The following is a 27,420-nucleotide window of genomic DNA, read 5'->3' as shown; positions in this document are numbered from 1 at the left end:
GAAGCCCCATCACTGCCAAGCTGCCACTGTTGGGCCCTTGAACAAGGCCCTTAACCCTCACTGCTCCAGTATCTGCTGTATCATGTCTGACCCTGTGCTCTGACCATAACCTCCAAAGTAGGAATATGTGAAGAAAGAAAATGTGACAAAAATAAAAGGCTTCCGTTCATTTCTTCAAGGATATGAGGCTTCCTCTGAGGGATCGGCGATTTCAACACCATCCAAAAGGTTCAGTCGCGACGAGGCCTTCTTGGAAAACGAAATTCACGTCTTCTTCATTCAAGGTTCCTTTGTTAGCTGGTGACAAACCCGGTGCTCAAAAGCAGCACCATACTGTGACGCTTCCTTAATCGTACCTTACTGGGGTCTGGGGTTATTTTGGATCATATGTGGAAACTAAAAATGAGAAATTATTGCAAAAGTGTAAAAAAAGCTCCGCCCCCCAGGATCATCAGTGACTCATGTCCCGCCTCTAAAATGACAGACAGGAGCAGCATCCTAACATAAATCGGTTGTCTGGCTCAAAGATTTCTGTTTGTTCTTTTCTCCTTTTGCTGTTTTGTTCTAGAAGCGATCATATAGCTGAGCTGGTGATTAAACATTGCTTTGGCCACGTTTACCTTTTCGTCTAAACGAAACACGAGGCACAAACGGTTTCCTGTTTCGCGTCAGATTCTCATACACAAACGCCGTATTGTAAGACACGAGAGCGGAGACTGACACACGCCTCGCTAAAACAAAGAGAAGGATTGCTTTCAAAATCAATGGAGCGAAAGCAACAAAAAAAGAGAATGAATATTGCCGTGTGTGTGTGTGTGTGTGTGTGTGTGTTCGCTGTTCCATATTGTTGACTCGCAGGCATCTCTGCTACGACACCATGAAACCTCATTACAGCGCGACTGGATCTGTGGCAGACAAAAATGAGTTTCCTCTCGCACTCTTTCTTCCCCGATACGTTCCCTCCATCTATTCTCTCACGCTCTTTTCATTTGCTTCTTGTCCCAGTTTGTTTTCACTGTTCCTTTGTTTTTTTTTTTTTCGTTCTTTCTCCCCTCAAACCCTTCCCTCCTGCTCTCGTACTCAGCTGCGCTAAACATTTTTCTTTCTTGTTGCTTTATCGGTTCTCGGGGAGGTCGGGCACATCGTGCGATTTCCTTCTGATGTTCATCGCTTGTTTCCTCTGTTCTACATCTCTCCAGTTTTATCGTGTGTGTTTGTACACACACACACGCACACACACACACGTACACAGAAAAAGGTCCTCCCAGAAATCTCACCAAAAAAGCGCTAAATTCATAATGTAGTACAGCAATCATGGTTATTTTGCCAAACAGCAGCTTGGGAACAGATTCATTAAAGGAATGTTTCACTATTTTTCAACCTAATCTCTATCAACACATCTGTCGAGTGTGTGTGATCAACACCGGCAAGAATTTCAAGATGTTTCCCTGTCTACTGCGAACGGAACAAAAATACACTTCGGATAACGAAATTCTAAGGGCCGTCGTTCGATTGTACGAGACCTATAAAAGAAAAAGAAAAAAAAATCCTGACTTAGTTTCATTTCAACTTTCTGACTGCCTGTGCATAAATTATGTAAATGAACTATAGGTCATTTACATAAATCGTGCAGCATGGTGGTGGTTGCATCATTCGCATCTTCTCCTCATGTCTTGGTGAGATCCGTTCCTCGGGGTTCTCTGGATTTCTCCTACTATCCAAAGAGCCTGTAGGTGGATTTTCAAGGCTCTTCCTGCATACGAACCGATCCGACAACACGGACGGTATTCCAACGCCTTCCCCATAACCGTCTATTGCCCGAGAAATTGGAGAAAACACCAGCTTTTTCCAGTTCTTTTCTCTTCTTGTATGTTGTAATCAAACGTCCGCTGCAGACCGAGTAACAGACATCAGGCTGAAGAATAGTGGACTATTCCTTTAATGCTGCATGTATAAATATATAGAAATATACTGTATATACACAAATCTACTGCATTTTCAGTGCCTCATCGAAACACACACACACAAACACACACACACACACACACACACACACCCTGTGGTGTGAATCCCATCTTGCTGCGCGTGTTGACTCATTTATCACCAGCGTACCCTGTTCATCAGCTCGGCCCAAGAGGCTGATGGGAGATACGGCAAGCTGTGAGCGAGTGAGACATTCCAATCCACAATACCTAGCATGGCGACACTGTTTGACACTTTTTCTCTCTCTCTCACACACACACACACACACACACACACACACATCATGCAAACCGCAAGAAAACACAAAGCAAGTTGTTACCGACATGTAATAATCGTGTTATAACAGCGTTGTGTAGCAACGTAGCGCGATTAAGTCCTCTCTCGCGCTCTTTCTCTGTTTCCATTGCATTGATTGGCCTGCCATTGATTAACTGTTACCTTTCATTTCACTCCAGTGGCTTAGTAATGGGCTCACACACACACACACACACACACACACACAAAGAGAGAGAGGGAGGGAGGGAGGGAGAGAGAGAGAGATTTTGGTCTAGGAAGAACCTAAAAACAATTGCAGTCAAATCAAAGTCTTCTCTCCTCCCTTCCCAGGGATCCGGCGGGAATTCGCTGATGACATTTGCAGCTGAGCTCCGGAACGAACGCCACTAATTCTCTCCCTGAACACCAACCCGCCACCAACACACATACACACACACTCACACACACACTAAATAAGTCCCAGCCAATCAAAGTGTACTGTAACACCGTGTGTAAGTTAACAGCGTTCAGGATGGGGATATAATGGATTCGGTAACCTTTTCCTGTCGAATATTACTGCTGGAAATGAAACACATCAGCAATTAATATCATGAAAAAAAAACAACACACACATATGGCCAGTAGAATGTAATTAACACATTTGCACTTTGGCTTCAGGCAATTAAGAAAATAAATAAATAAATAAAATACCGTGAGGGAAAAACAGCTGATGTATGAACTGTAAGAAGTTTTATTCAGTTACTGCGCATCATGCAGTGTGTAAACTGTAGCATGTAGTGACGCCGCTTCCTTATTCCTCGTTAACGAAGCAGCGGCGGTTTGTTTATGGCAACTTTTTATTCACGGAAAAACCCAAACAAAACTAAGAGACTTATGTAGAACAAAGATGACGGGCTGCGTCTCAATCAGCTCCAGAGTTCAGTAGTAATTCAGGGCTCTTATTAGGGAGTCGGTGGTTTTTAAGGTCTCTCTGTCTCTTTCTCTCTATCTATCACAATATCCTTTATGCCCCTTTTCCACCAAAAAGAACCGGGTGCTGGTTCAGAGCTAGCACTGGTGCTGGTTCAAAGTTGGTTCCACTGGCGAACCTTCTAAGAACCGGTTTGTCTTTCCACCGGCTAGAGAGCATCACAGAGCCGAGTCTGACGTCACTGTATACGTGTCACGTGTCCCAGCAACTTTAGCGCAGCAGCGGCAAACACAAACACATCAACAATGGCGGATGTTGCTTTACTGTTAATGCTCATGGCTTTGTGAACCTACATTAACACCCAAACGCGGCAAATCCGACGTGTAAGTGCAGCTCCATGTAATCTGTATAAACGGAGGTTGTAATCGAGGAAGTACATAACGTTATTTTATCATTAACACAGAAAAAAGTTAGCCTTAGCATGTAGCTACTTACTATCATGTGTGCTGATAATGTATCATATTGCGGTAAAGTAAAAGTGTATTAAACATTAGTATACTTAAGGTACATTATCAAGGGGTCACGGTGGCTTAGTGGTTAGCACGTTCGCCTCACACCTCCAGGGTTGGGGTTCGATTCCCGCCTCCGCCTTGTGTGTGTGGAGTTTGCATGTTCTCCCCGTGCCTCGGGGGTTTCCTCCGGGTACTCCGGTTTCCTCCCCAGGGCCAAAGACATGCATGGTAGGTTGATTGGCATCTCTGGAAAATTGTCCGTAGTGTGTGATTGTGTGAGTAAATGAGAGTGTGTGTGTGTGCCCTGCGATGGGTTGGCACTCCGTCCAGGGTGTATCCTGCCTTGATGCCCGATGACGCCTGAGATAGGCACAGACTCACCGTGACCCGAGGTAGTTCGGATAAGCGGTAGAAAATGAGTGAGTGAGTGAGTGAGGTATATTATCAAATGCGCTAACAGTAGCCCCGCCCACAGCCCCTGACAAAAGCGGTTCTTAAGTCTAGACCAGCAACGTTTTGGTGCTACTTAAGAACCACTTTTCCTGGTTCAGACCCGGTGCTTTGGCTGTCGAAAAAGAAAGAACTGGTTCTAAATTAGGCTCCGAACCAGCACTCAAACTGCCTCGGTTGAAAAGGGGCAGTAGTGCACCGGAACATTCGCTCTCTAACACAAAAAAAATAAAAGAATCCCACGATGAGGCACAAAAACCAGGGACCACCGATGTTCCCTTGATATGTTCCCTTACCGGAAACCACGTCATATTTTCTAAAGCCTTTGAGCAGTCCGTTACATGAGTCAGCAAATTTAAGAAGCTCTAGTTGTTGTTCTGTATACGGTTTTGTTTGAGCATAATGTTTGCTCTGATTTTTATGCTCATGCTCATGGTAGTCTCAGCCTCAGCCTCAGACATCAAGCCCAGGAATCTTTAGCTGAACGTCTGATGCGTACGGCACACAAATCTGGCACCGTTCATGAGTTTCGAAGTCGTCGCCTGATTGGTTGAATTCGACAAAGTTGGATTTTTCCAAATGACTCTACAGCTCCCTCTACAGACTCATTAGTTTGCCTGACTTTGTTAAAAGATCCATTGATGCTGAACAACACAAACTGTGATCAGTTGCGTTCTAGAGAAGTCCTTGACCAATAAAAGCTGTTGTAAGCCTGAAGCTCTGTGGTCATCTGGTCACGGCCCTTAAAACAAGCTATTTAAATAAAGGTCTTCGTCAGTTTGTATTACAATGAGGTGTATGTAGAATTTTTTGCGTGATGAGGTGTGTTCATCCCCTTCTTTGATTTATCCTGAGATTGATTTATCTGTTTGTGTATAATACACATCCTGTGTGTGTATATAATATATAAACCCTATATATAATATAATTCACAAACCCTATTGTTAATTAATTGACATGCAAATTTAATTTAATTTCCCTAAAAATAACATAGTAGGACATCTAACATCTGGAGAGCAATCTGACTGATTTAATATTAATATTTAGAGACAGTGTTCGTTGAAGCTTGCATACATCTGTGTGTGTGTGTGTGTGTGTTTTAACGTGCACTTCACTCAGGTTTTCCGACTTTAACAACCTAATTATCGTTTCCTTTCATCATCATGTCTGTCAAACGACATGGTGCAGCTGTGTGTGTGTGTGTGTGTGTGTGTGTGTGTGTGTGTGTGTGGATAAGAGTATACTGTATTTCATTCAATAGGGATTTTGTAATTGAGGAAGTATCATTCACACACACAGGCACACACACATACATAGCTGAGAGAGGCTGTGCAAGTCATGAAGTCATCACATAATGGAGTGAGCGCGACCTTTCAATCTGCTGAAGAGGTTCGTGGAGGGGGGCGAACGTGGGAACGACAGAATGAACGAGTGTGTGAAAGAGTGTCTGAGCACCATTTAACTCCTCTTGTTCCTCTAAATAGCTTCTTTAGATTCAGTCAGTCCAACTCAAACACCCACTGCTATTCAGGCTCACTCTCACACACACACACACACACACACACACACACACACACACACACACACACACACACACACACACACACACACATTCAGGAGTAGTATCTTAACTTCATTTAAAGCCCAATAGCTGACCTTTGTAAATAAATACAGACGTTTTGTCTTCTTTCTGTGTAAAAAACAAACAAACATACAAACAAAAAAAATTGTTTTGAGTTTCAAAAAGCGGTGCTTTTAGCATCTAGATAAAATGTTTTGCATGTTTGTCTCATTTGACATACATTTAGGAATGTTTTCTTAAACTATTTTGAAGCATTTATTCAGATTTTATCAGAATAATAAAGTGGGGATTTTGTATGCTTCAATCATTCCAAATTGAAAAAGTAATCAAACATGAGTAATAAAATTGTGCACTTTTCATCATTTCCCCCCAAATGTAGCGCTCGCTAAAAGCACACTTTTAAATCGTGATCAATTTGGCGAGGAAAATGAGCCAGAAGAATCACCCTACTAATGGAATAACCTAATTAATGTGAAATAGGATAATTACCTTAGAGCAAAAAGCCGTGAAAAGGCGTGTGTTTAAGTGGTTTTATCACGAGTAAATATCAGGAGTTTCACAAGAATCAGAGAGCGTTACATGAAGCAGTTAACATCCAGCGTTCAAAATATAATTTTAATATGAATAATAATAATTGTTATCAGCAATTATTTTGCTGCATAGATAACAGACCAAAATTTCAGTATTTTCTGGACTGGTTTGAGTGGATCGATTTTAAAACTTAGGTGAATTCATTCATTCATTCATTCATTCATCTTCTACCGCTTATCCGAACTACCTCGGGTCACGGGGAGCCTGTGCCTATCTCAGGCATCATCGGGCATCAAGGCAGGATACACCCTGGACGGAGTGCCAACCCATCACAGGGCACACACACACACACTCTCATTCACTCACGCAATCACACACTAGGGACAATTTTCCAGAGATGCCAATCAACCTACCATGCATGTCTTTGGACCGGGGGAGGAAACCGAGTACCAGGAGGAAACCCCCGAGGCACGGGGAGAACATGCAAACTCCACACACACAAGGCGGAGGCGGGAATCGAACCCCCAACCCTGGAGGTGTGAGGCGAACGTGCTAACCACTAAGCCACCGTGCCCCCACTTAGGTGAATTTGATTTCAAACCGTTTTTATATGAAATTTACCCCAAACGTTTGTCTTTCGCTGACAAAATACATCAGGGATCATTTAGCACGAGTTTTACTTTTTGCCACTGCATTACAGGTGTGCGTTTCAACCCAGGTTGCCAGTTTGTCTCACAACTTGGGATTTCTGCTCATATAAGGAAGTAATGGAACACCTGTGTTTGTGCTGTTATAGGAAAACGATCAACAACGGAAATGGAGAAAGAAAAGTAAAACAACTTGTCGTGTTGCAGGGAAACCGCAAAGAACTCCGCCCCAAAGGTTTGGTGGACGTTACCTCTGACTGAGACAAAACTCTCACCCTGGAAACCCATGGAGTTAACTACACCTTTGCCAAAACTACTGACAGAGATGATTAATGAACCTTATCTTACCAGTCAGAGCCAAGATTTTGACAGTGCAGCTCTGATGGTCAAAGTCAAACGTAAAGCTATTACCCAGGATTGGACTGTTACTAGACATGCCAATCTGGCAACCCTGATTTTACATAATCACCTACATTTACAGCATTTGGCAGACGCCCTTATCCAGAGCGACTTACATTATCTCATTTTTTTTTAAATATACAACTGAGCAATACAGGGTGAAGGGCCTTGCTCAGGGGCCCAACAGTGGCAGCTCGGTGGACCTGGGTTTAAACTCACAACCTTCTGATTGGTAGCCCAACACCCACTAGGCTACCACACACCCCACCTCCTTTATAGAAACACAACCAATTTAAACTTTCTGCTCTGGCATGAATATAATCTGTATATGTTCATGGCAACAAATGTGTACACCAACCCAGTGAAGTCTGTAGTTTTACAGGGTGATATAAGAACGGTGCTGTCCCCTCACATCCCACCTCAAATTTAGGCCCAGAAGACATGCTTAAAAAATTTTGTGCAATTGTTCTTAAAGTATTAACTAGTAACTCTGATGCAGAGATGTAATGAGTACCAATACTGTGTGGCATCCACAGAGCAACCTAAATGGATTTGAATTACAATTGAACAAACACACATTTGTAGCTTTATACTTTACCTTCACATCGTCCACTTTCATCCTTGTCCCTTTCTTTCCTACAAAGATGTCATCGATGTCCACTAGGATGTACCGTTCCAATGAGCGCGATAGTTTCTTGCCAGTGAGGTACGCGATCGCGTCCACCAGTATGAGTCGATGCAGCCAATAGCCCAGGCCTTGCCCAAACAGCACCCTTTGGACCCCATCATAGAGCCCTAAGTCCTGAACCACAGTGGCCTGGAGTCCAGTTACCATCCTTCCACTGGCATCATCTGCACTAAGCCGTGATCTGGCGAGTAGCACAGGCTCATAAGTAGAGTGGTTGGACTGGATTACGGTCCAGTCTTCACCGGGAAGAGGTCCTCGATCTACTTCCGCTCGGGTGACGTAAAGCAGTGGTGAGCGTGGATTAACACAGCAGTCGCACAGGGGTATGTTGGTTTGTAAGGTTAGGGGAAAGCCCTTGAGTTGCATGGTAGGCTGGGAGTTCTCACTAGCACGATGAAAGGCAATAAGTCCAACACTGTATTCAACACAATACTTGTCTAATAGGTCACGGTTCCATGCATCCATACCCACGTACTTGAGTACGTTCTCATAGATGACCAGTGCATATCGCCCGTGACCCTTGTGTGTCAGTGGAGGGATGTCCCCTTTCCCTGGTGCAATTTCAGCTTGGTAACGAAACTGGTTAGATTCTAGAATGGCGATAATGTCCTGCCCCAGCTGTGAATACTGGCTCTCTATGAACACCAACACTACAGGGTCTTTCCGTGATGGGTCCATGGGTTTGGGTATCCGTAACTCCGCCGGCCGGAAAGGAAGCACCCGTAGTTCAGCACAGTCAGGACTGACACCATGGTCTGTCAGTTCCAGCTCCTGGGCAGACCCCGTGTAGAGATAGTAAGCGGAGATTATGACACTGACCATGCAAAAGGTGGCGAGGAGGATAACCAGCCTCCTCAGATTCCTCCGCAGCTTCACGGCCAGATTCATGGCAAACGGCGTACATGTGTGGGAGAAAGTCTCGGATGGTTCACCAACCTAGGCTAAATAAAAGGATTGGCTCACTGGCATGCATTTTGTGGTCATGTTACCATCTCACAATGCATGCTAGTGATTTTTATTTTACTCCAGATGATTTGTAGAATGGGGTCAGGATGCTTACATCATTTTCAAAAGATTACGTGCTTGAAATGTTTTTTTTTCACCACCACGTTAGAAGGACGCGATTTTATCCATGGTGCCGAAATTCCAGTGGTAGATCCTTGCAACCTGTTAAAAGAAGAAAACAAAAGACACATCTCCTGTCATTCTCCAAATTACCACTTAAAACCCATGTCTTTGAATGTGTCTACGCTTCCCTCTCCCTCGGGTGCTCATCATGGGAGGATAACGGTCTTCTAAAGGGACAAACTGAGCCGTCAGTTTCCAGGTTGTTTTCAATCGACACTTCACCAGCTGAGACCAACACTTCCCGGGGGGACGCATGATTGGTCGGACATAAATAGGAAGTGTGTGGGGGGAGGGGGAGCGAGGCAATAAGAGCTCCGAGCTGGCTTGCAGGAAGAAGCGACCATCACCTACCCACCTACACACGCCATGGTGCACACTCCCACACAGACTTAAATCTAGACCACAGAAACAACATCTCAAGGCAATATTCATCTACTGAACAACTCAAGAAAAAGAAAGAATTAGGTTAAGCTTTAAAATGTATTTTCTTTGTCTTGAACAACTCTGATACCCTGTCATGTTCATTTTCCTCGTTATGGCCTGGGAATAAAAAACGATCACTGAATATGTTCTTCAATGTTGGATAAATTGGAAGTGTAGTTATCGCTCTCTTCTGATTGTTACATGATCTCACTTTCCTCCAAAAATACAGGACAAGCTCTTGTGGTTAACTTTTAAAAAAAAAAAAAAAGTGAACAAAGTTGAAATATATGAAAATATATATGAAATATTATATGAAATATATATATAAACAACAGGCTAATTACGTCACTGTTCTATAACCGATCTCTGCAACGCATAATGACTTTACTGTAGACAAAATCAGCCATCGTTATTGTCAACCACTACATCAAGCGTAAGTTAGATATATAACGATTCTCTGATTCGAGTAACTCGCACGATCCTGTCTTTTAGTGTGGACTGAAGAAAAAAAATAATAATAAAATTAAAACCTCTAATAAGGCACTTTCAAACCTTCATAGGAAGACTGGTACTGGTGGGAACACATTAAATATATCATCAGCATATGGCAGGATGTAGGGTGCACTTCTGTTTTTCATTTAATTAAAGATCTGAGGGAACCTGCTCAGGTGTACTTCCACTGCTGTCAATCATGTAAACGCAGATGATGTGTGAAAAGCAGGAATTTAAGAGCTCAAATAAAAAGATTCAAAACAGCGCTTTTAAAATGCGTGTGTTTTTGGACCACATAGGAGGTTAATGTGTGCATCCGTACGCACTTGGGCAGTTTTGAATGAATATAAATTAATATAAAAAATTATTAAAAAAATAATTAAAAAATAATTAATATAAAAAAGTATATATTTTATAGTATATGTATAAGTATATGTATATATATTTTCTTTTATTCATGCATTATTGTTATTTATTTATTTATTTATTTATTTATTGATAAAGTAAATTTCGATTTCTTTCTTTTTGGATTTCTTTCAGGACAAGTTTCTTATCCTGTTTTCAGTCTTTGCCTGTTAACGCGTGTGTCTCCATCATTTTCTCTCTCGTGCCTGTAAACGTTTTTATTTCTGAGGAAATCCTCTCTTCCTGAGCGCGCGTCTGTGAGCGCACACGCGGCCAGAACGCCTTCATCTCACCACCAGGAGGCGCGTCCTTCTGGGGTAACGCGCCCTGTGGGCTAAATTAACCTTTTATTTAATCGGCGGTTAATTAATAACCACTCAGGAATGACCCGAAACTGCAACCAGGAGTAAAACGTTCAATGACACACACACACACACACACACACACACACATGCACACATGCACACACCAAACAACCAGGACGGACAACCACCAGGAATGTAAAAGAGGAACAAATGAAAGTAAAAAGGATGAAAGTAGAGTTTTGTGAGTGTCAGCTGAACTTCATGCGCACGTCGTAAAGGTGTTAAAGCGCGTGTAGAAATGCAAAAAAAAAACAACAACAACAAAAGCACATCCTGACATCACCACTAATAACAAAGTGAATGAAAGCACTGGATGCGTTTTGAGCGCGTGTTTAATTCCCAGATCCCGCATCTGCAGCGTGGAATTCTGACCCATTACCAAGTCTAATAGATAGACAGCAGAAAGAAGATCCAGGCTCAAGCGCAAGTGCTTTGAAGAAGTTGCATCTGGTAAAGCAGATTAAAATCAACAACAGGGAAACAGCATGGTGTGCGTCTGGAGGATGCGCGAGACCCACGATGCGCTGACTTACCTCAAGGTAAGGATGAGGATGAGGATGAGGTTTTTCCGAGGCGAGTGAGCCGCCTTCCGAGCGCGAGCTCATCTTCTCCTTTCGCTGCTGATTCGGAGGCAGCCATCCGGAATGATGCATCCACCTCTTCACCTCTCTCTCTCTCTCTCTCTCTCTCTCTCTCTCTCTCTCTCTCTCTGATGACGATGCTGCGTCGCTGAGGGAACGCCACCGCTGCCTGTGCGTACGCGCGTGCGTGCGTGCCTGCTCTCACTGCATGCGTGTGTGTGTGTGTGTGTGTGTGTGTGTGTGTGTGTGTAAGCTGGTGCTCCGTCCAAAGAATTCAGCTTCTTTTATTTTAGACTCATAAATCACCAGGAAAATGGATGAATGCACAACGTTTCAGTTGATATGTGGCTTGGACACTTTGTGTTGCTTTATGGAGCACCATGGTCCTGGAGAAACGTTGTTTTATTTCACTATGTAATGCATCAGCATCATATATATGTCTAAAACGTCAATAAAGACTTCTTGAGTGGACTTGAAATAATTAATTAACCACAATGTTGAATAAAAACCTACAATGTACATGTAACATATAATTAACCCCTGCAGCTTTAAACCAACTATATGGTTGAATTACTGTAGTTTTTAGTTCTTGCAAGAACTCTTACAGTGCCATATTAACACCTATTAGGCTGCATACTGTGTTGCAACATCATCAATTCCTACAAAGTTGTATACCGAGTGCCGTATTAACAGAGTTGTTATAATACCTTAAAGTTTGCATCAACTCCTACAGTTAAATATTTACACCTTTGAGCTTCTATACAGAATTGCATTGACACATACAAGGTTGCATTGACTACTACACTGCTACATTAACATAAAAGTTAGCATTAACCCCTACAGTGTCACATCATCAAATACGGTGTCGCATTAACGTCTGCAGTGTCGCATTAACACCTGCAGTGTTTAATTTAGTACAGCATTTATTTAAGCCTAGCTGTATTTACGTTTAGATTTTCCGCTGTCACATTTAATTTACATCTACCCGTGTTAAACCCTTGAAGATTAAAACCGTATTGGGAAAGTATTTTTTTTATTCTAAAACTCCGTAGTTTATATTTTAGTAATTACAAAAAAGGACAAATGTTCGCACATCAGACTTAAGACTCGCATATGGGCAAAATACAATGCTCTACTCTGACCTTCCCCAGGATCCATGACACAACCTTATGTCTTCTATCCTGTAGTTGATCTTATATGTACCAGTATGTACGTCAGTGGGTCGCAATATTGCAGAAAGTGATTATTGTGGTGGAGTCAGACTAATATGAGAAAAGATTTGAAAAGATTAGCACTATCACAGTATGACCAAGCTCGTAGCTAGATGGATAATTGGATAGGGGTCTGTATTGGTAGATGTTTTCTCTAAATGGTTCTCTAAAGTTCTGCTGCTGTTAGTTTTATGATACCAGATACTAGATTTTGGATACCAAAATTTTTACCAAATGCACTTGTGAACATTCATTCATTCATTCATTCATTGTCTACCGCTTATCCGAACTATCTCGGGTCACGGGCAACCTGTGCCTATGTCAGGCGTCATCAGGCATCAAGGCAGGATACACCCTGGCCAACCCATCACAGGGCACACACACACACTCTCATTCACTCACGCAATCACACACTACGGACAATTTTCCAGAGATGCCAATCAACCTACCATGCATGTCTTTGGACCGGGGGAGGAAACCGGAGTACCCGGAGGAAACCCCCAAAGCACGGGGAGATCATGCAAACTTCACACACACAAGGCGGAGGCGGGAATCGAACCCCCAACCCTGGAGGTGTGAGGCAAACGTGCTAACCACTAAGCCACCGTGCCCCCACTTGTGAACAGTTTAGGAATAAATTTGCTACTTTGGTTTTTGTGAAACAAGGCCTGGTATCAATCCAAGGCACTGCGGTTGGACACCTTTGCTCTAGTATACCAAACACTTTCTGACTTTTGGTAGCTAGCTTTTGGTAGCTAGCTTGCGTATAGAGAATGTCATTCTAATAAAGAGAACTTTGAGACAAATCGAAGAGAGTGCTACAGGGAAAAACATTCACAATACAGCCACACAGCGACGAGGGGACGCCCGATTGATATGGATTATTAGATTAGCTTCATCACAGAAGAAGCGCCTTTGCCTACTCAGGGTTTTTCATTCATATAGGTTCTTTTGAGACGACGTCCAGGTTTCCATCCAAATATCGAATTAAAATGAATAATCCAATTATCAAATTGAATTATCATCACAAAGCTGCATTCTATATCAGATGAAGCGTTAAAACCCCCCACAAAAAAACACATCATGACTTGGATTATACGCTAAAAAATAATAAGGCAAGTCGTACTACAGTATTATATTTTTTACTATATAGTATAAGCTTTTGTTCTGCAAAAAATTGATACGGCTAAAGCACGCGCTCAAGCAACTCGCACAAAAGGTGATGTGCTTTTTTTTCTATTCTTTTTTTTTTTAAATCCGAAACCTCGTCATCTGATACAGTGCATATAGACCCACGCACACACACACGGTTCTTAGACACTGTACATAACCTCCATTAGAATTGCCTCATTTGAGCCAAATGTGTCGGCTTGGCAAGCGTTCACAGTTCAGTCGTCCGTCTCCACTCTTCTCCAGTCTTTCTTACTTTCTTTCTCGTCTCCATCCTTTCCCATCCTTTTGCACCCTTCTCTTCTCTCCCCTGCTGATCTCTCCCTTCTCTTCTCTTTTTCCTTCCTTTCTAGAGTGGCTAATGGAGCGGAAGGCTTCCAGAGTCTCCCGTCTAAAATATGCATTTAATTTGATTATTTACTACCTATTGTTTTCAGCTTTCAAGAGTTCACAAAGGCGAGAGAGAGAGCGAGGGTAAGAGCGCGCTGAGTGTGTATTATGTGTGTGAGACAGGGTTAGCCTCTGGCGCATTTGTTATTCTAATGGAGACTCCTCAGCTGTCTGTAGGGCCATTGTGTTACACTCCAGTCAACAGTTCAGTTTCTAATCGGCCCAACAATGGCCCTCTCACACACACTAAACAGAAGAAGAAGAAAAAAGAAAAAAAAAAGAAAAAAACCACACTCTATCCTCTCACTGATGCACAAAACATATAAGAATAGCTAGCAATAAAACATAGCACATGTTTTTAGCACGTGTTTTCCTTATTTAAAACACGAGCTTAAAAGATGTCTGGATTTCATATTCTTTATCGGAACAAGACAAACGAAAACCTAAAACACAGCAGCTAGAATTAGCCACACTGTGACACATAGAAACATCTAGCATGTCTTTCTGTTCTTTTAGTAAAATTACCTCAGTGTGAATTAGCAAGCTACTCAAATGCTAAACACATCACTGTGCTAATTATATCAAGCTTATCAAGTAGCCTTGTTGTAATCTAGCCAACTGACACACACACACACACACACACACACACACACACACACACACACACACACACATCTGATCTACTCCAATCATACACGTGACAAGATTTATACCAAGCACATATGTATTAAAGCAACAGTATGTCATTTTCAGAACGTCCTCCCGCCCGTAAGGTGAACTAAAATCATAAGCTAAATATTGACAAACAACAAACTTCAGCCCTGATTGACTTCATTATACCATACGTGTTAATTTAAGTAAAAGCGGCTGAGCTGAACAAACTCGTTTTTCAGGGCCAGAAAAAAAAAGGCCATAGATGGCTAAAACCAAGAAACTAGGCAGGTCTATTTTGTGGAAATGGTGAGAATGATAGGTGCTTTAATGTATCCTCAAAATGGCATGTCTGTTATAGGTGTGTATACATTTGTAAAGGTTACATACTGCAGCTCTAATGGCAGACAGTACTGTGAGTGTTGAAGTGACGGATGTTCATCTGATAAATATGCTTTTCTAGATCTTTTTTTACAGCATAAAAAAACACAGCCATTTGACTCATGACCTGTGCCGTGTGTGTGTGAATGTGTGTGTAAGGGTGAATGGAGCATGGGCTGCTCTTAGTGAATGTGAGAGGGAGATAGCATCTGTGTGTGTAGCCCTTTTTTTTTCTTCCAGTAAGACTCTGCTGGACTCTGAGCTGCATGCTAACTGCCTTGCCTGAGGCGCCACAAGCTACTACGACCTTACTCATGCTTACACACACACACACACACACACACACACGCGCACGGTTAAACGCTACTGAAGCTAGATAGCGCTCACATTCTTTTGTCGGCCATGTGTAGAATATTTCTTGTGTGTGTGTGTGTGTGTGTGTGTGTGTGTGTGTGCGTGTTATGACCAATGGGCCCACAAAAACACAGCAATAATTTTTTTAAAGAGAAAAAACATTCTTGTAAAAGTCTTGGTTAAAAATAACAATTAAACCCAAATATACACAAGCAACGCAACTCTGATGATCCTGTGTGTGTGTATGTGTGTATTTACGTATATTTCAGAGCAGAACAAATATCCATCCATCCACTGGCTTCTGTTTTTTGAAAGATGGCCCAAAATACAAGCTGTCAATGTTTGATAAAATAAAAAAAAAAAACACACTTCTGTCTGGATTTGGATGCATGCTTGGGATCGTTGTCCTGTTGGAAGATGTAACCATGACCCGATTGTAACCTCCTGGTAGATGCAGCCAGATTTTAAAATCTCCTGCTACTTCCGGGAGGCACTTTTCTGTTTTTCTGTTCCGTTCCAGTTTCCTTGAAACACTTGGCTTCATCGAGAGAACAAGAAGCTCAGAAATAATAACAATCACTCTCACTCACTCATTCATCTTCTACCGCTTATCCGAACTACCTCGGGTCACGGGGAGCCTGTGTCTATCTCAGGCATCATCGGGCATCAAGGCAGGATACACCCTGGACGGAGTGCCAACCCATGGCACGGCACACACACACTCTCATTCACTCACACAATCACACACTACGGACAATTTTCCAGAGATGCCAATCAACCTACCATGCATGTCTTTGGACCGGGGGAGGAAACCGGAGTACCCGGAGGAAACCCCCGAGGCACGGGGAGAACATGCAAACTCCACACACACAAGGCGGTGGCGGGAATCGAACCCCCAACCCTGGAGGTGTGAGGCGAACGTGCCAACCACTAAGCCACCGTGCCCCCTCCATAACAATCTTAATATTTATTTTATTGAAATTGTGGCCTCCACTTACATTACGACAGTTTGCTTGCCTTCTTAGGTTTATAGTCATTTTGACTTGCTGCCTCCTTTAGAGGTCTGTTCGAGACTTCACTTGAGACGATAAATTATCACAGCGGCCCTGAAGATGTCAAGGGGAAGTTGAGGGAAGATGGGGAAAAACAAATGATACTGGACCACAGGATGTATACCAGCACTTTTTCGCCTTCTCTCCATTTGACCTCCAGTTTATCTGAGGACTGGCTTTAAAGTTTTATCATTTTAAAAACCTCTCAATGGGCCTGCTATGTCTTACATTGTCAGATTGCTCCATCCATACACTTTGAGATCTCTGATCTGTTTTTTTTTTCAGCACTGAAGCTAGAGAACAATCCACTGCCTGCCCTTATTTATTTCCATTTTGAGATCTCGAACATTTTTATTAATTACGTTTACACATGCACTTCTGTCACGTTTGTGATGCTAGCTGTAGTCATGCCTCATACAGAACCATCCATCCATCTGATTATAACACCGCTTATCCTACCAGGCCATGGGGAACCAGATGTCTGGAGACTCGGGGCACAATGGAAGGGTTAACCCTGGACAGGATACCACAAACAGAATTAAACACACACTACAGACAATTTAGAGATGCTAATCAGCCAAAAACGCATGTCTTTGGACATGGGAGGTTACCAGAGTACCAGAAGAAAACTCCAGAGGCACATGGAGAACATGCAACATCCACAAAGACACACAATGAAGGCAGGAATCGACCCTCCAACCCTGGAGCTGTGAGGCAAAAGTGCTAACCATCCATTTCTTCCAAATTTCTTCCAATTTCTATCCACACCGGCGATCCATTCACTAATAGTCCCAGAGACTGGACTCCTGCAACTGGCTACTGGTAGCTTTGCATCTGAACACCATCTGGAAAGCAGCTGCAAAGTTCTCCTACACCACCCTTTTGCCATCTCTCAGGGTATAAGGAAGAGCTGCTTCAAGACTCTCCTCTGTTCTGGCACCTGGGTGGTGGACTGAACTTCCCCTGGATGTCCAAGTCTCTAAACCCTAGACCTTAATCAAAGACTTAAATTAAGTCAGTCTGTAAGCTTGTAGGGGGGCACGGTGGCTTAGTGGTTAGCACATTCGCCTCACACCTCCAGGGTTGGGGGTTCGATTCCCGCCTCCACCTTGTATGTGTGCATGTTCTCCCCGTGCCTCGGGGGTTTCCTCCGGGTACTCCGGTTTCCTCCCCCGGTCCAAAGATATGCATGGTAGGTTGATTGGCATCTCTGGAAAATTGTCCGTAGTGTGTGATTGTGTGAGTGAATGAGAGTGTGTGTGCCCTGTGATGGGTTGGCACTCCGTCCAGGCTGTATCCTGCCTTGATGCCCGATGACGCCTGAGATAGGCACAGGCTCCCTGTGACCCGAGGTAGTTCGGATAAGCAGTAGAAGATGAGTGAGTGAGTGAATGAATGTAAGCTCGTACTGTAAGTGCTAGTTTAAGTTAATTTAAATCAAATGCCAAATTTTCTAAATGTAATTAGCCACCTAATGAATTTTGGCCTCTCTCTAGATTTATTAATTTTTAACATGACACATAACATATGTTTATTTATTATATATATATGTATATATATATATACATCCACAGCGTGTAACCTAAGCGTTACCTTATTGAAATTCTTTGCTCTCGCGATGAGTTTAGTCGAGTTGCTTCGATAATCAGAACTCCTTTATGTAGTTAAAGTTACTTAGCAGTCACAGTATTTTAAAGAAAAACAAACAATGTCACTCAAAGTTCTTTGCTAATTCATTTGTTCCATTCGGCTAAATTTGTGTTATCAAAAATGTTCATTTTTGTGTTAGACCCAGTAAAGCACGGTGTTGGGATCACACAGTCATATCGAGGGTTAATCTCATATTATTGTGTAATGGCCTTCTTACTTCATTCTGGACACACACACACACACACAAAAGCAAGTAAAAAAGTATTTGCCTGTATGTAAACATTTTGTTCGTTTGTGTGAATGTACTCAGAGAGACCAGCACACTGATGTGGGAGGGGGGGAAAGAAAGAGAGACTTGGCAAAAAGAAGATTAAGTGTTTTAGCAGTTGCACATCTACGCAACACACTCGACACAGAGAGCGGATGCGGTTCGCCACATGTGTAACTGAGGTGATAATTCCCCTTTACACACACACACACACACACACACACACACACACACACACACACACACACACACACACCCACCATCCTTAGCGCTAACAAATAACCTCTTGAGCTTCTTGAGGTCCACCCACACAAGGACACCTTCTCAGGTTCTTTCTTCTTCTTGTTCATAATTAAAACCACATCAGATTTCATAAGCCTGCTCTCGCACACAAAGTCGTATGCACATGTGAACGTAACAATAAAAAGTTAGCCTGGGTTTAGGGGAACAAAAACAAGTCTGAGGTGGAAGTGAGGAGTTCTCACTTGAGGAATTCCTGGTATGCTAACACACGTTCGCAATTAACGGTCAGATGCTTTGAAAATGTTGTACAGTAAGTGGAAACACTGACAGGAAGCCTTACAGTCATAACACATGACCTTTGACTTCTGAGATGAGATCTATACAATAATTGAAGTTATATCTTCATTCACTCATTTTCTACCGCTTATCCGAACTACCTCGGGTCACGGGGAGCCTGTGCCTATCTCAGGCGTCATCAGGCATCAAGGCAGGGTACACCCTGGACGGAGTGCCAACCCATCACAGGGCACACACACACACTCTCATCCACTCACACACTCACACACTATGGACAATTTTCCAGAGATGCCAATCAATCTACCATGCATGTCTTTGGACCGGGGGAGGAAACCGGAGTACCCGGAGGAAACCCCCGAGGCACGGGGAGAACATGCAAACTCCACACACATAAACAAGGTGGAGGCGGGAATCGAACCCCCAACCCTGGAGGTGTGAGGAGAACGTGCTAACCACTAAGCCACCGTGCACCCTGAAGGTATATCTGAAAAATAAAATGTCATTTTATTTAATTTAATTTTAAATCTTTTAATTTTAGTTTTGAACATAGCCATTGTTACTAGTTGCTAATATGATTCTTTTTCTTGTTTATTTATTTATTTTTTAATTTGTACTAAAACATGTTCACTTTTATTCTTTCTTATTTACATTTTATCTTTAGAGCCTGATAATCAAGCTGGTTATTACTTGCAACATAAGATTTCAGATTAGATGTATTAGGGTCAGCAGTGCAGATAAAGTAAAGATCTCTCGTTCTTTTAATGTTAATAAGCCAAAAATAGCGTGATATAAAAATAATAACGTCTTAAACGTAGGCAAATTCAACTCAAATTTCCAGTCAAGAAGATTTTAAAGAAAAAAAAATTTTTTCTGTAAAGATGTTTGTTTTAAGTCTGTTTCTAGATTTTTGTTCGTGCTATGTAAGGCCTGAAATGTCATTTTGCCTTAGATCTAGAAAATTTCATTTTATCAAAAAATAAAATAAAATAAAATAAAATAAAATAAAATAAATAATAAATAAATTATAGAAACTTCTAGCAAAAAAAATAAATAAATAAAATCTTTTTTGAAGCATGCAATTTGTAAATATATCCAATTTAAAAGAATAGGCTTAATTATTGTTATCTAATCATCTCATCATGACAAATATTATACCCTTGCACTGGATCCCAAAACTAGTCAATAAATGTCTCCTTACAGAAAATGATCATGCTGCTACAAGTAGCATATCGTCGCTGTCGGGCGGAAACCTCGTATGTCCAAATTTGGTCAATTTCATATTTTTTCACATATCGATGCTATTGGTCAGTCCCCATGTGGGTCTGTTATTTTTACAAGTTATTAACCAATCTAAAGTCTTGAAAATAGCTTGAGCGCAAATCTCATAACTCCATTGGACACTTCAACTGTCCACCTCTTCCTCACTCCGCGGGAGAGCTTCACGGCATATTTCTTCTTGAGGAGAAATATGCCGGAATTTAGCGCAAGACAATCCACTGCAACGCGGACTAAACCCTGTGCACTGCAGATAAGGTACGCCGTTTTTTTAATTTCCTGAAAAATAACGGTTTTGGAGATACGAGGATTCCGCCTGACAGCGACAATATATATTTTGTTTATAGCAAATTTATAGCAAATATCTGTAAATTTCAGTTTATAGTAATAGTCATCTGTATATTATGTTCATAGTACATACACATCTATATTTAATATTTAATTTATTTAACTCATGTAAACACTGTATATCCTGCACTTGCTGCTATTGCACCCTGTTTAGACCTAAACTGCATTTCGTTGCCTTGTACTTGTACATGTTGAATCTAATCTAATCTAATCTAATCTAATCTAATCTAATCTAATCTAATCTAACATGTGAACATATTACACGTTATGGTTCTATTACCTTTCATTTCTATTCATTATTTGTTGGGCAGATTTTCTTCCTGCCGCTAATTATATACTGTATAGAACACATTATATACTGTATGTGACAAATAAAAAACATATTCACATATATACAAAACTTATTAATGATGCTCTAAAAATATAACTGAATTGATATAAAAACTGGGCTATTGTTGGATGTTGAAAGTGAAGCCACGCCTACTGGCCAATCAGAATTGTGTATTCGTGAATCAGAAATGCTGCGGGATAAAAATAAAATGATCCTATAAAAAAAAATCATCATTTCATCTAATATCATCCTAACATGAAGCCGTTCTTAACTAACCATTTTCTTAACGTATAAACAAGCAGCACTCAATTGAAAGAAAAAAATGGGCGGGGTTAAAGTCAGGGAAACAAAACAAAACTTTAGCTGCTGTTTTGCTGAGGAGAATGTTTTGAATTTTTTTTTATTTTTTTATTTTTTTATTTCCCTTAATAAATCTGCTATTGGGGATGGCGTGAGCAATTACTGTCCGTCCCTGTCACCTAACGCTTTCATATTACTACAGTCAGCAAAGAGGCAGCGGCCAAAGTTAAAGTGGTTTGGCTCTGGTTCGAGGGAGACGGGGAGGGAAGGAGGGAGGGATGGAGAGAGAGAGCGAGAGAGAGAGAGAGAGAGAGAGAGAGAGAGAGAGAGAGAGAGAGAGAGAGAGACGACATGTCTTGTATTGGCAGTGAAATACGTGTCCAGAATGATCATATCTTGGTGACAGGGGAGCTACTCAGCAGAAGCAGGCAGTGTGTAAATGATCTACCTCATCCACACACACACACACTCACACACACTCTCATACACACACACACACACACACACACACACACACACACACACACACACACACACACTGACCTTGCTCAGTCACAGCGGGAAGAAAGAAGGAATAACTTGAGTTACGGTGTGAAATTAAAGGCGATCTACTGCATCTCTGAGTCATAAATCGCCGTGTAATTACTCGAGCCAATCGATCGCTCTCTCTCTCGCTCTCTCTCTTTCTCCCTCTCTCTCATATCATTTCATCCCTCACGCTGACTCTTGATGGCCCTGACACCCCAGATGCTTGTTCCCTTCCTCTCTTAACCTCTTTCTCTTAACCTTTTCCTTTCCTTAGCCCTTTCTGTAGCTCTTCCTTTTCATTTCTCCTTCTTTTCCTTCCTGTCCCTCGTTCTCTCTTCCCTCACAGTCTAACTTGACCTAACCTTCTCTTGTCATCTCTCTCGTGCTAATCTATCGTTCCTTGTCTCTCTTTCTGTTTCGATCTCTACATATATCTTTATATTGCTTTAACTTCTTCATCGCTCTATCAGCATCTCTTTTTCTCCAGCTGTAGAGAAAGAGAGAGAGAGAGAGAGAGAGAGAGAGAGAGAGAGAGAGAGAGAGAGAGAGAGAGAACTCTCTATAATTCCTGGACCACATGAGAGATACCATATAGCTTCTGAATTCTTGATTCTCATTGGCCAGGAGGAGGTGATTTATTTCCTACAATAGTAACTCAGACGGCTACAAACTGTACGTTATATGTTATCGTTTCTATAGTAATAGCTTGTCCACTTAATATTTGTTGACACAGTGAAGCTTTCTCTGTTTAACTTCTGAGGCAGGAAAAATTCACCTGAGATGATTCTGGAAAGCACAGCGTGTCTAATCCAATCTTTAACCAATTTCGATCTACTCGCAGTCCTGACTGTAGTGATTTATAATGCTAATTATTAAACATGCTCTCTATTCAAGACCCAGATTCACAATAATTGGAATCATATTAAAGCATGTGACTTTTTTTTATAGATTTTTTTTATTCTTTTTTAAATCATCATCGGGGGCACGGTGGCTTAGTGGTTAGCACGTTCGCGTCACACCTCCAGGGTCGGGGTTCGATTCCCACCTCCGCCTTGTGTGTGTGGAGTTTGCATGTTCACCCTGTGCCTCAGGGGTTTCCTCCGGGTACTCCGGTTTCCTCCCCCGGTCCAAAGACATGCATGGTAGGTTGATTGGCATCTCTGGAAAATTGTCCGTAGTGTGTGATTGTGTGAGTGAATGAGTGTGTGTGTGCCCTGTGATGGGTTGGCACTCCGTCCAGGGTGTATCCTGCCTTGATGCCCGATGACGCCTGAGATAGTCACAGGCTCCCCGTGACCCGAGGTAGTTCGGATAAGCGGTAGAAAATGAGTGAGTAAGTGAGGGTTACGATCTGTATGTTCTTTGTAGATGTATGACATTAATATTCAAATCATATGAAATACATCATGGATTAGACTGTGGTGTGAATGAGGTGAACCACAGTGCAGTGTTGAGACGTGTGGATCTTCCTCCTGAGGTCCATTTTCTCTCATCACAACTTTGCTTAATTGCTCGGTTTCATTTGAGCTTGCTCAGCTTTATTTAGTGAAGGTTAAAGTCACCAAATTTCAACTGAACAAAGCACACAGATAGATGCTACTTCATAAAAACTAAGCTTTATCATAGGAAAATGACAAACGACATTCAGAAGGAAAAGAAAAAAAAAAGAAAAAAAAACGTATTGCTAATATCTTATTGTTGTTAGCAGCATGTGGAAACGGGTTTAAAAAAAAAAAAACTTTTCTTCTGCGTTTGTGACATCCCGAAAAAGGAAACTGCTAAAAACGCCTTGCACACCTCTTCACAGACAAAAAAAAGATAAATAAAAGGCTGTTGTTCATGCCTGTGTGTGTGTGTGCACTCAGTAATTGCTTGTTTGCCGCTGAAACACTTTGTGACACTTGTGAGAGCTCGAAATTGGACTGCGAATGGTGACAGACACTTCAGTCAGCAACAGTTCTGACAGATTACTTAAGTGTCCTTGCTTTTGTGTGTGAGATTGTGTGTGTGTGTGTGTGTGCATGTGATGACTCCGATAGCACCGTGATTGCTATTAAAGTCTAAGCCCTGCATCCAGTTTGCTTCAGAATTATTACAAAATAACATCGCCACATCCATTAACAGTCTAGAGAAAAGAACAAGGGCTATTCATTGACCCGGCTGTGATGAATAAACTCTAATAGTCTACTTTTTTGACATTTTGGGCCATTTAAGTTTAACATTTGGCCTATTTTTCTTCGCAGGCACCCGGTAGACCTCGGGCTACACAACAAACCTACAGCTGCCCAGCTCATTATTTACAACGACCCATTAGGGGAAAGTCATCAGACATGGCACACGACCGATGGTTCTGTTACCTCTGCTGACCTGCCCACTTATTCATATAGACAACATGGTTTCATGACTGAAGTCTGGCCTTTTAGAACCTGGTACTCCAGTTAGACCTAATGATACTATTGGGGTAGGAAGCTCAGGTGGGGCAAAATACCAGTCTGTATCCAGATAAAATGACAATGTTGTTACCTCTGAGAACCATATCCCCTTACACAACTACACAACATTTGTTTGTTGTCTAGCAAGCTGCATAAAAGTCCCAACTACCATGAGGGTTTGGGTTCTGGCTCGAGGGTTCAGGAATCACGGCTTGACACGGGTCACGGCCTTCCAAGCGATAGTCCAACATCAACAACTAAGCTATAATTTTCTCATTACGAATGCAATTGTATAAACTAAAAGCTATCTACACAAACCCTGAATGAAGTTCAAATAATCCAAGTTCATAATCCAAACCCGCCACAATTGTGCAGCACCAATAAATCAGCGATTTAAAAAAAAAAAAAAATGGAAAGAACACATCTACAAGTCTGCATAGAAGCAATCATCCATCAGACGTCAGTGACCAGGTAGATAGAAACTATCATACGATCTAACTAACTGTTAAGAGACGGGAAGAACCACAGCTCAAGAGTATCTTAAAACAACTGCAACCCTGATAAAGCTGGACAAGTAAGAAGAAAAAAACCAGTGTTGAGCACATCCTCACTACAGTGAAGCATGGTGGTGGGAGCGTCCTGTTCTGTGTATGCACAGCATTGTAAGTAAAAACATGCTCCTTACTTCAACATTTACATTTTAATCCAGATTTAAAAGTGCATTTAGTCAAGTAATGTGGATCTAAAATTAAATCTAAAACCTTCAAAAATATAGAGATAGTTCATATCAAGATCAAGATCAAGAATCATGCCAAGTTGTCCTTGACGCCATTATGTGGAGGGAAACCCAATGGTGCCGAGAACAGCATCTCTAGAGTGAAGCATGGTGGTGCGAGCGTCTTGTTGAGGGGATGCCTTTCATCAGGAGACAAATGATGGAGCCAGATACAGGGAAATCCTTGAAGAAATCTCATGAATGCGACTGTACTGTACCTTCTAACAGAGAAACAACCTTGAGCACTCATTGGAGTAGTTATTAACCAGACGCATGAATGTGTTCCTGTCAGGACTCAGCCCGGACTTTGGCCACGTGCTTTTGTTGTTGTTTTGTGTCACATGTCTGCCCCACCCTTGTCTCTTCCTTCCTGCCTCTGCACACCTGTTCCTCATGTGTCTAATTGTGATTAGTATTTAGTCGAGCCGCGTTGCCTTAAGCAGCGCAGAATCCTCTGTTGTTATCTGTCGTTGTCATGATGTTGTCCTGTGTCATGTCTTGGTTCCTGTTTTGTGTTTTTTATTTAATAAATCTTGTTTTATTTTTACGCTAGCCTGCATTTGGGTCTGTTTTTCCCCCGTCTTGTTGACAGAAGGATTCGGCCACACCAAGACCCAGCAGGATAGCGTCAGCCTGGACCGGCTCTGTGGGAGTACTTTTTTCTTTTCGGACTGTTTTTCTGCCCTGGATTTTTTTGGTTTGGTGACATCGGTCCGCATTTTTCCGGTGAGGGACGCTTCTCCGCGGGGGGCACCGCCTCATTTCCTGTTTGTGGGCCATGTTGCTAGCCCGAGTTTAGTTTTTTTTTGGTGTCCTGCGACATCGCCAAGCTCCTGTCCGGTGGGGGACGTCGCTTCACTTCCAGTTTTCCGTGGAGGATGCCGCCCCACTTCCTGTCCGCGGGGGGTGTTGCAGGCCCATGTTTTGCCCCTTGGATATTTTTGTTGACCTTTTGCTCTGTGGATTTTTTTCCCGCCCTCCACCCCTTTTCTGATTTCAGAGACGTGGATCTGGCCGCGGTGTGTCAGGGTTGTGCTCGGCCCTTCTGCTCGGCTGTGGACGTCGCTTTCGTTGTCGTGATGTTGTCCTGTGTCATGTCTTGGTTCCTGTTTTGTGTTTTTTATTTAATAAATCTTGTTTTATTTTTACGCTATCCTGCACTTGGGTCTGTTTTATCCCCGCATCCCTGACAGTTCCAGCAATACCTATGAATGTAAAATTCACTCACTCACTCACTCATCTTCTACCGCTTATCCGAACTACCTCGGGTCACGGGGAGCCTGTGCCTATCTCAGGCGTCATCGGGCATCAAGGCAGGATACACCCTGAACGGAGTGCCAACCCATCGCAGGGAACACACACACTCTCATTCACTCACGCAATCACACACTACGGACAATTTTCCAGAGATGCCAATCAACCTACCATGCATGTCTTTGGACCGGGGGAGGAAACCGGAGTACCCGGAGGAAACCCCCGAGGCACGGGGAGAACATGCAAACTCCACACACACTAACCACTAAGCCACCGTGCCCCCTGAATGTAAAATTGTTTATACAAATAATAAAATGAGCTATAAACTCTTATGAAATATCTCTCATTGTAACATGATACATATTAGATTGCACAAAGGATGAAGACATTCAAATGAATGATCTGGAGACATCTGAACGCCTCCAGTCTGCTCTATCCAGACCCACATTACAAGCTCCTCAGGCTCTTTTTCATTAAAAACTTCTGCTCGGGCTATTTGCTCATTTTTAACAATTAGTTGTCCGTATTGTTAAAAGATTGTGTTTAAGCAACAGTAAATGAGTCCATCCAGGATTTCACAATTTTTTTGCAATTGCAGGAATGAACACAAAATCAAATAATAGAAAACAACTTTGGAGGAGCTTTTTTTAAAAATTACCTCAGATTTTCCACAAATGTTGGCATTTTAATAATTTCTCACAAAAACAAACAAATAAACAAACAAAAAGCAAAATCAAGCATTTTGGCCATAAAAAAAATATAAAAAATAAAAATAAACTAAAAAATGACAATCCTACACAGACTTAAACGATTTAGTCTTTTGTTCAAACTTCCATCTTTTTTTTTTTTCAGCTTACTAATACTTCACACACTACAATACTGAATAGTTAAGCTCTTCAGTATTTAGCCCTGAAACACAGCCAGCATCAAACAGAGAAGCAAACAAAGTGAACAAGTCTTTGGAGACTGTACAGCGAGAGAAAAATAATTGATCCTTTGTTGATTTGATGTGATCCAAAGTTACCACAGAGTTGGTTCCATTCCTCTAACGACACACCCTGAGACATTTCCACCAAAAAGAACCGAGTGCTGGTTCAGAGCTAGCACTGGTGCTGGTTCTTAGTTGGTTCCACTGGCC

General features: G+C 42.0%; 1 protein-coding gene across 1 annotated transcript in view; it reads right to left on the bottom strand.

Moving 5' to 3' along the window:
* Nucleotides 1–11,485, bottom strand: part of ndst3 (N-deacetylase/N-sulfotransferase (heparan glucosaminyl) 3) — a 71,934-nt gene extending 60,449 nt beyond the window's left edge. Inside the window, exons 1-2 of the mRNA XM_060892240.1 lie at nucleotides 11,325–11,485; nucleotides 7,889–9,145 (exon numbers count right to left, since the gene is read on the bottom strand). Coding sequence (XP_060748223.1) covers nucleotides 7,889–8,866 — 978 coding nt within the window. The 5' untranslated portion in view covers nucleotides 8,867–9,145; nucleotides 11,325–11,485. The remainder of the gene's footprint in view (nucleotides 1–7,888; nucleotides 9,146–11,324) is intronic.
* Nucleotides 11,486–27,420: the final 15,935 nt, after the last annotated feature.

Source organism: Tachysurus vachellii, chromosome 2 (assembly GCF_030014155.1).
Source record: "Tachysurus vachellii isolate PV-2020 chromosome 2, HZAU_Pvac_v1, whole genome shotgun sequence".
Taxonomy (NCBI): domain Eukaryota; kingdom Metazoa; phylum Chordata; class Actinopteri; order Siluriformes; family Bagridae; genus Tachysurus; species Tachysurus vachellii.
The sequence above is the reverse complement of the archived record's forward strand: the minus strand, read 5'-3'. Positions and strand labels throughout refer to the sequence as shown.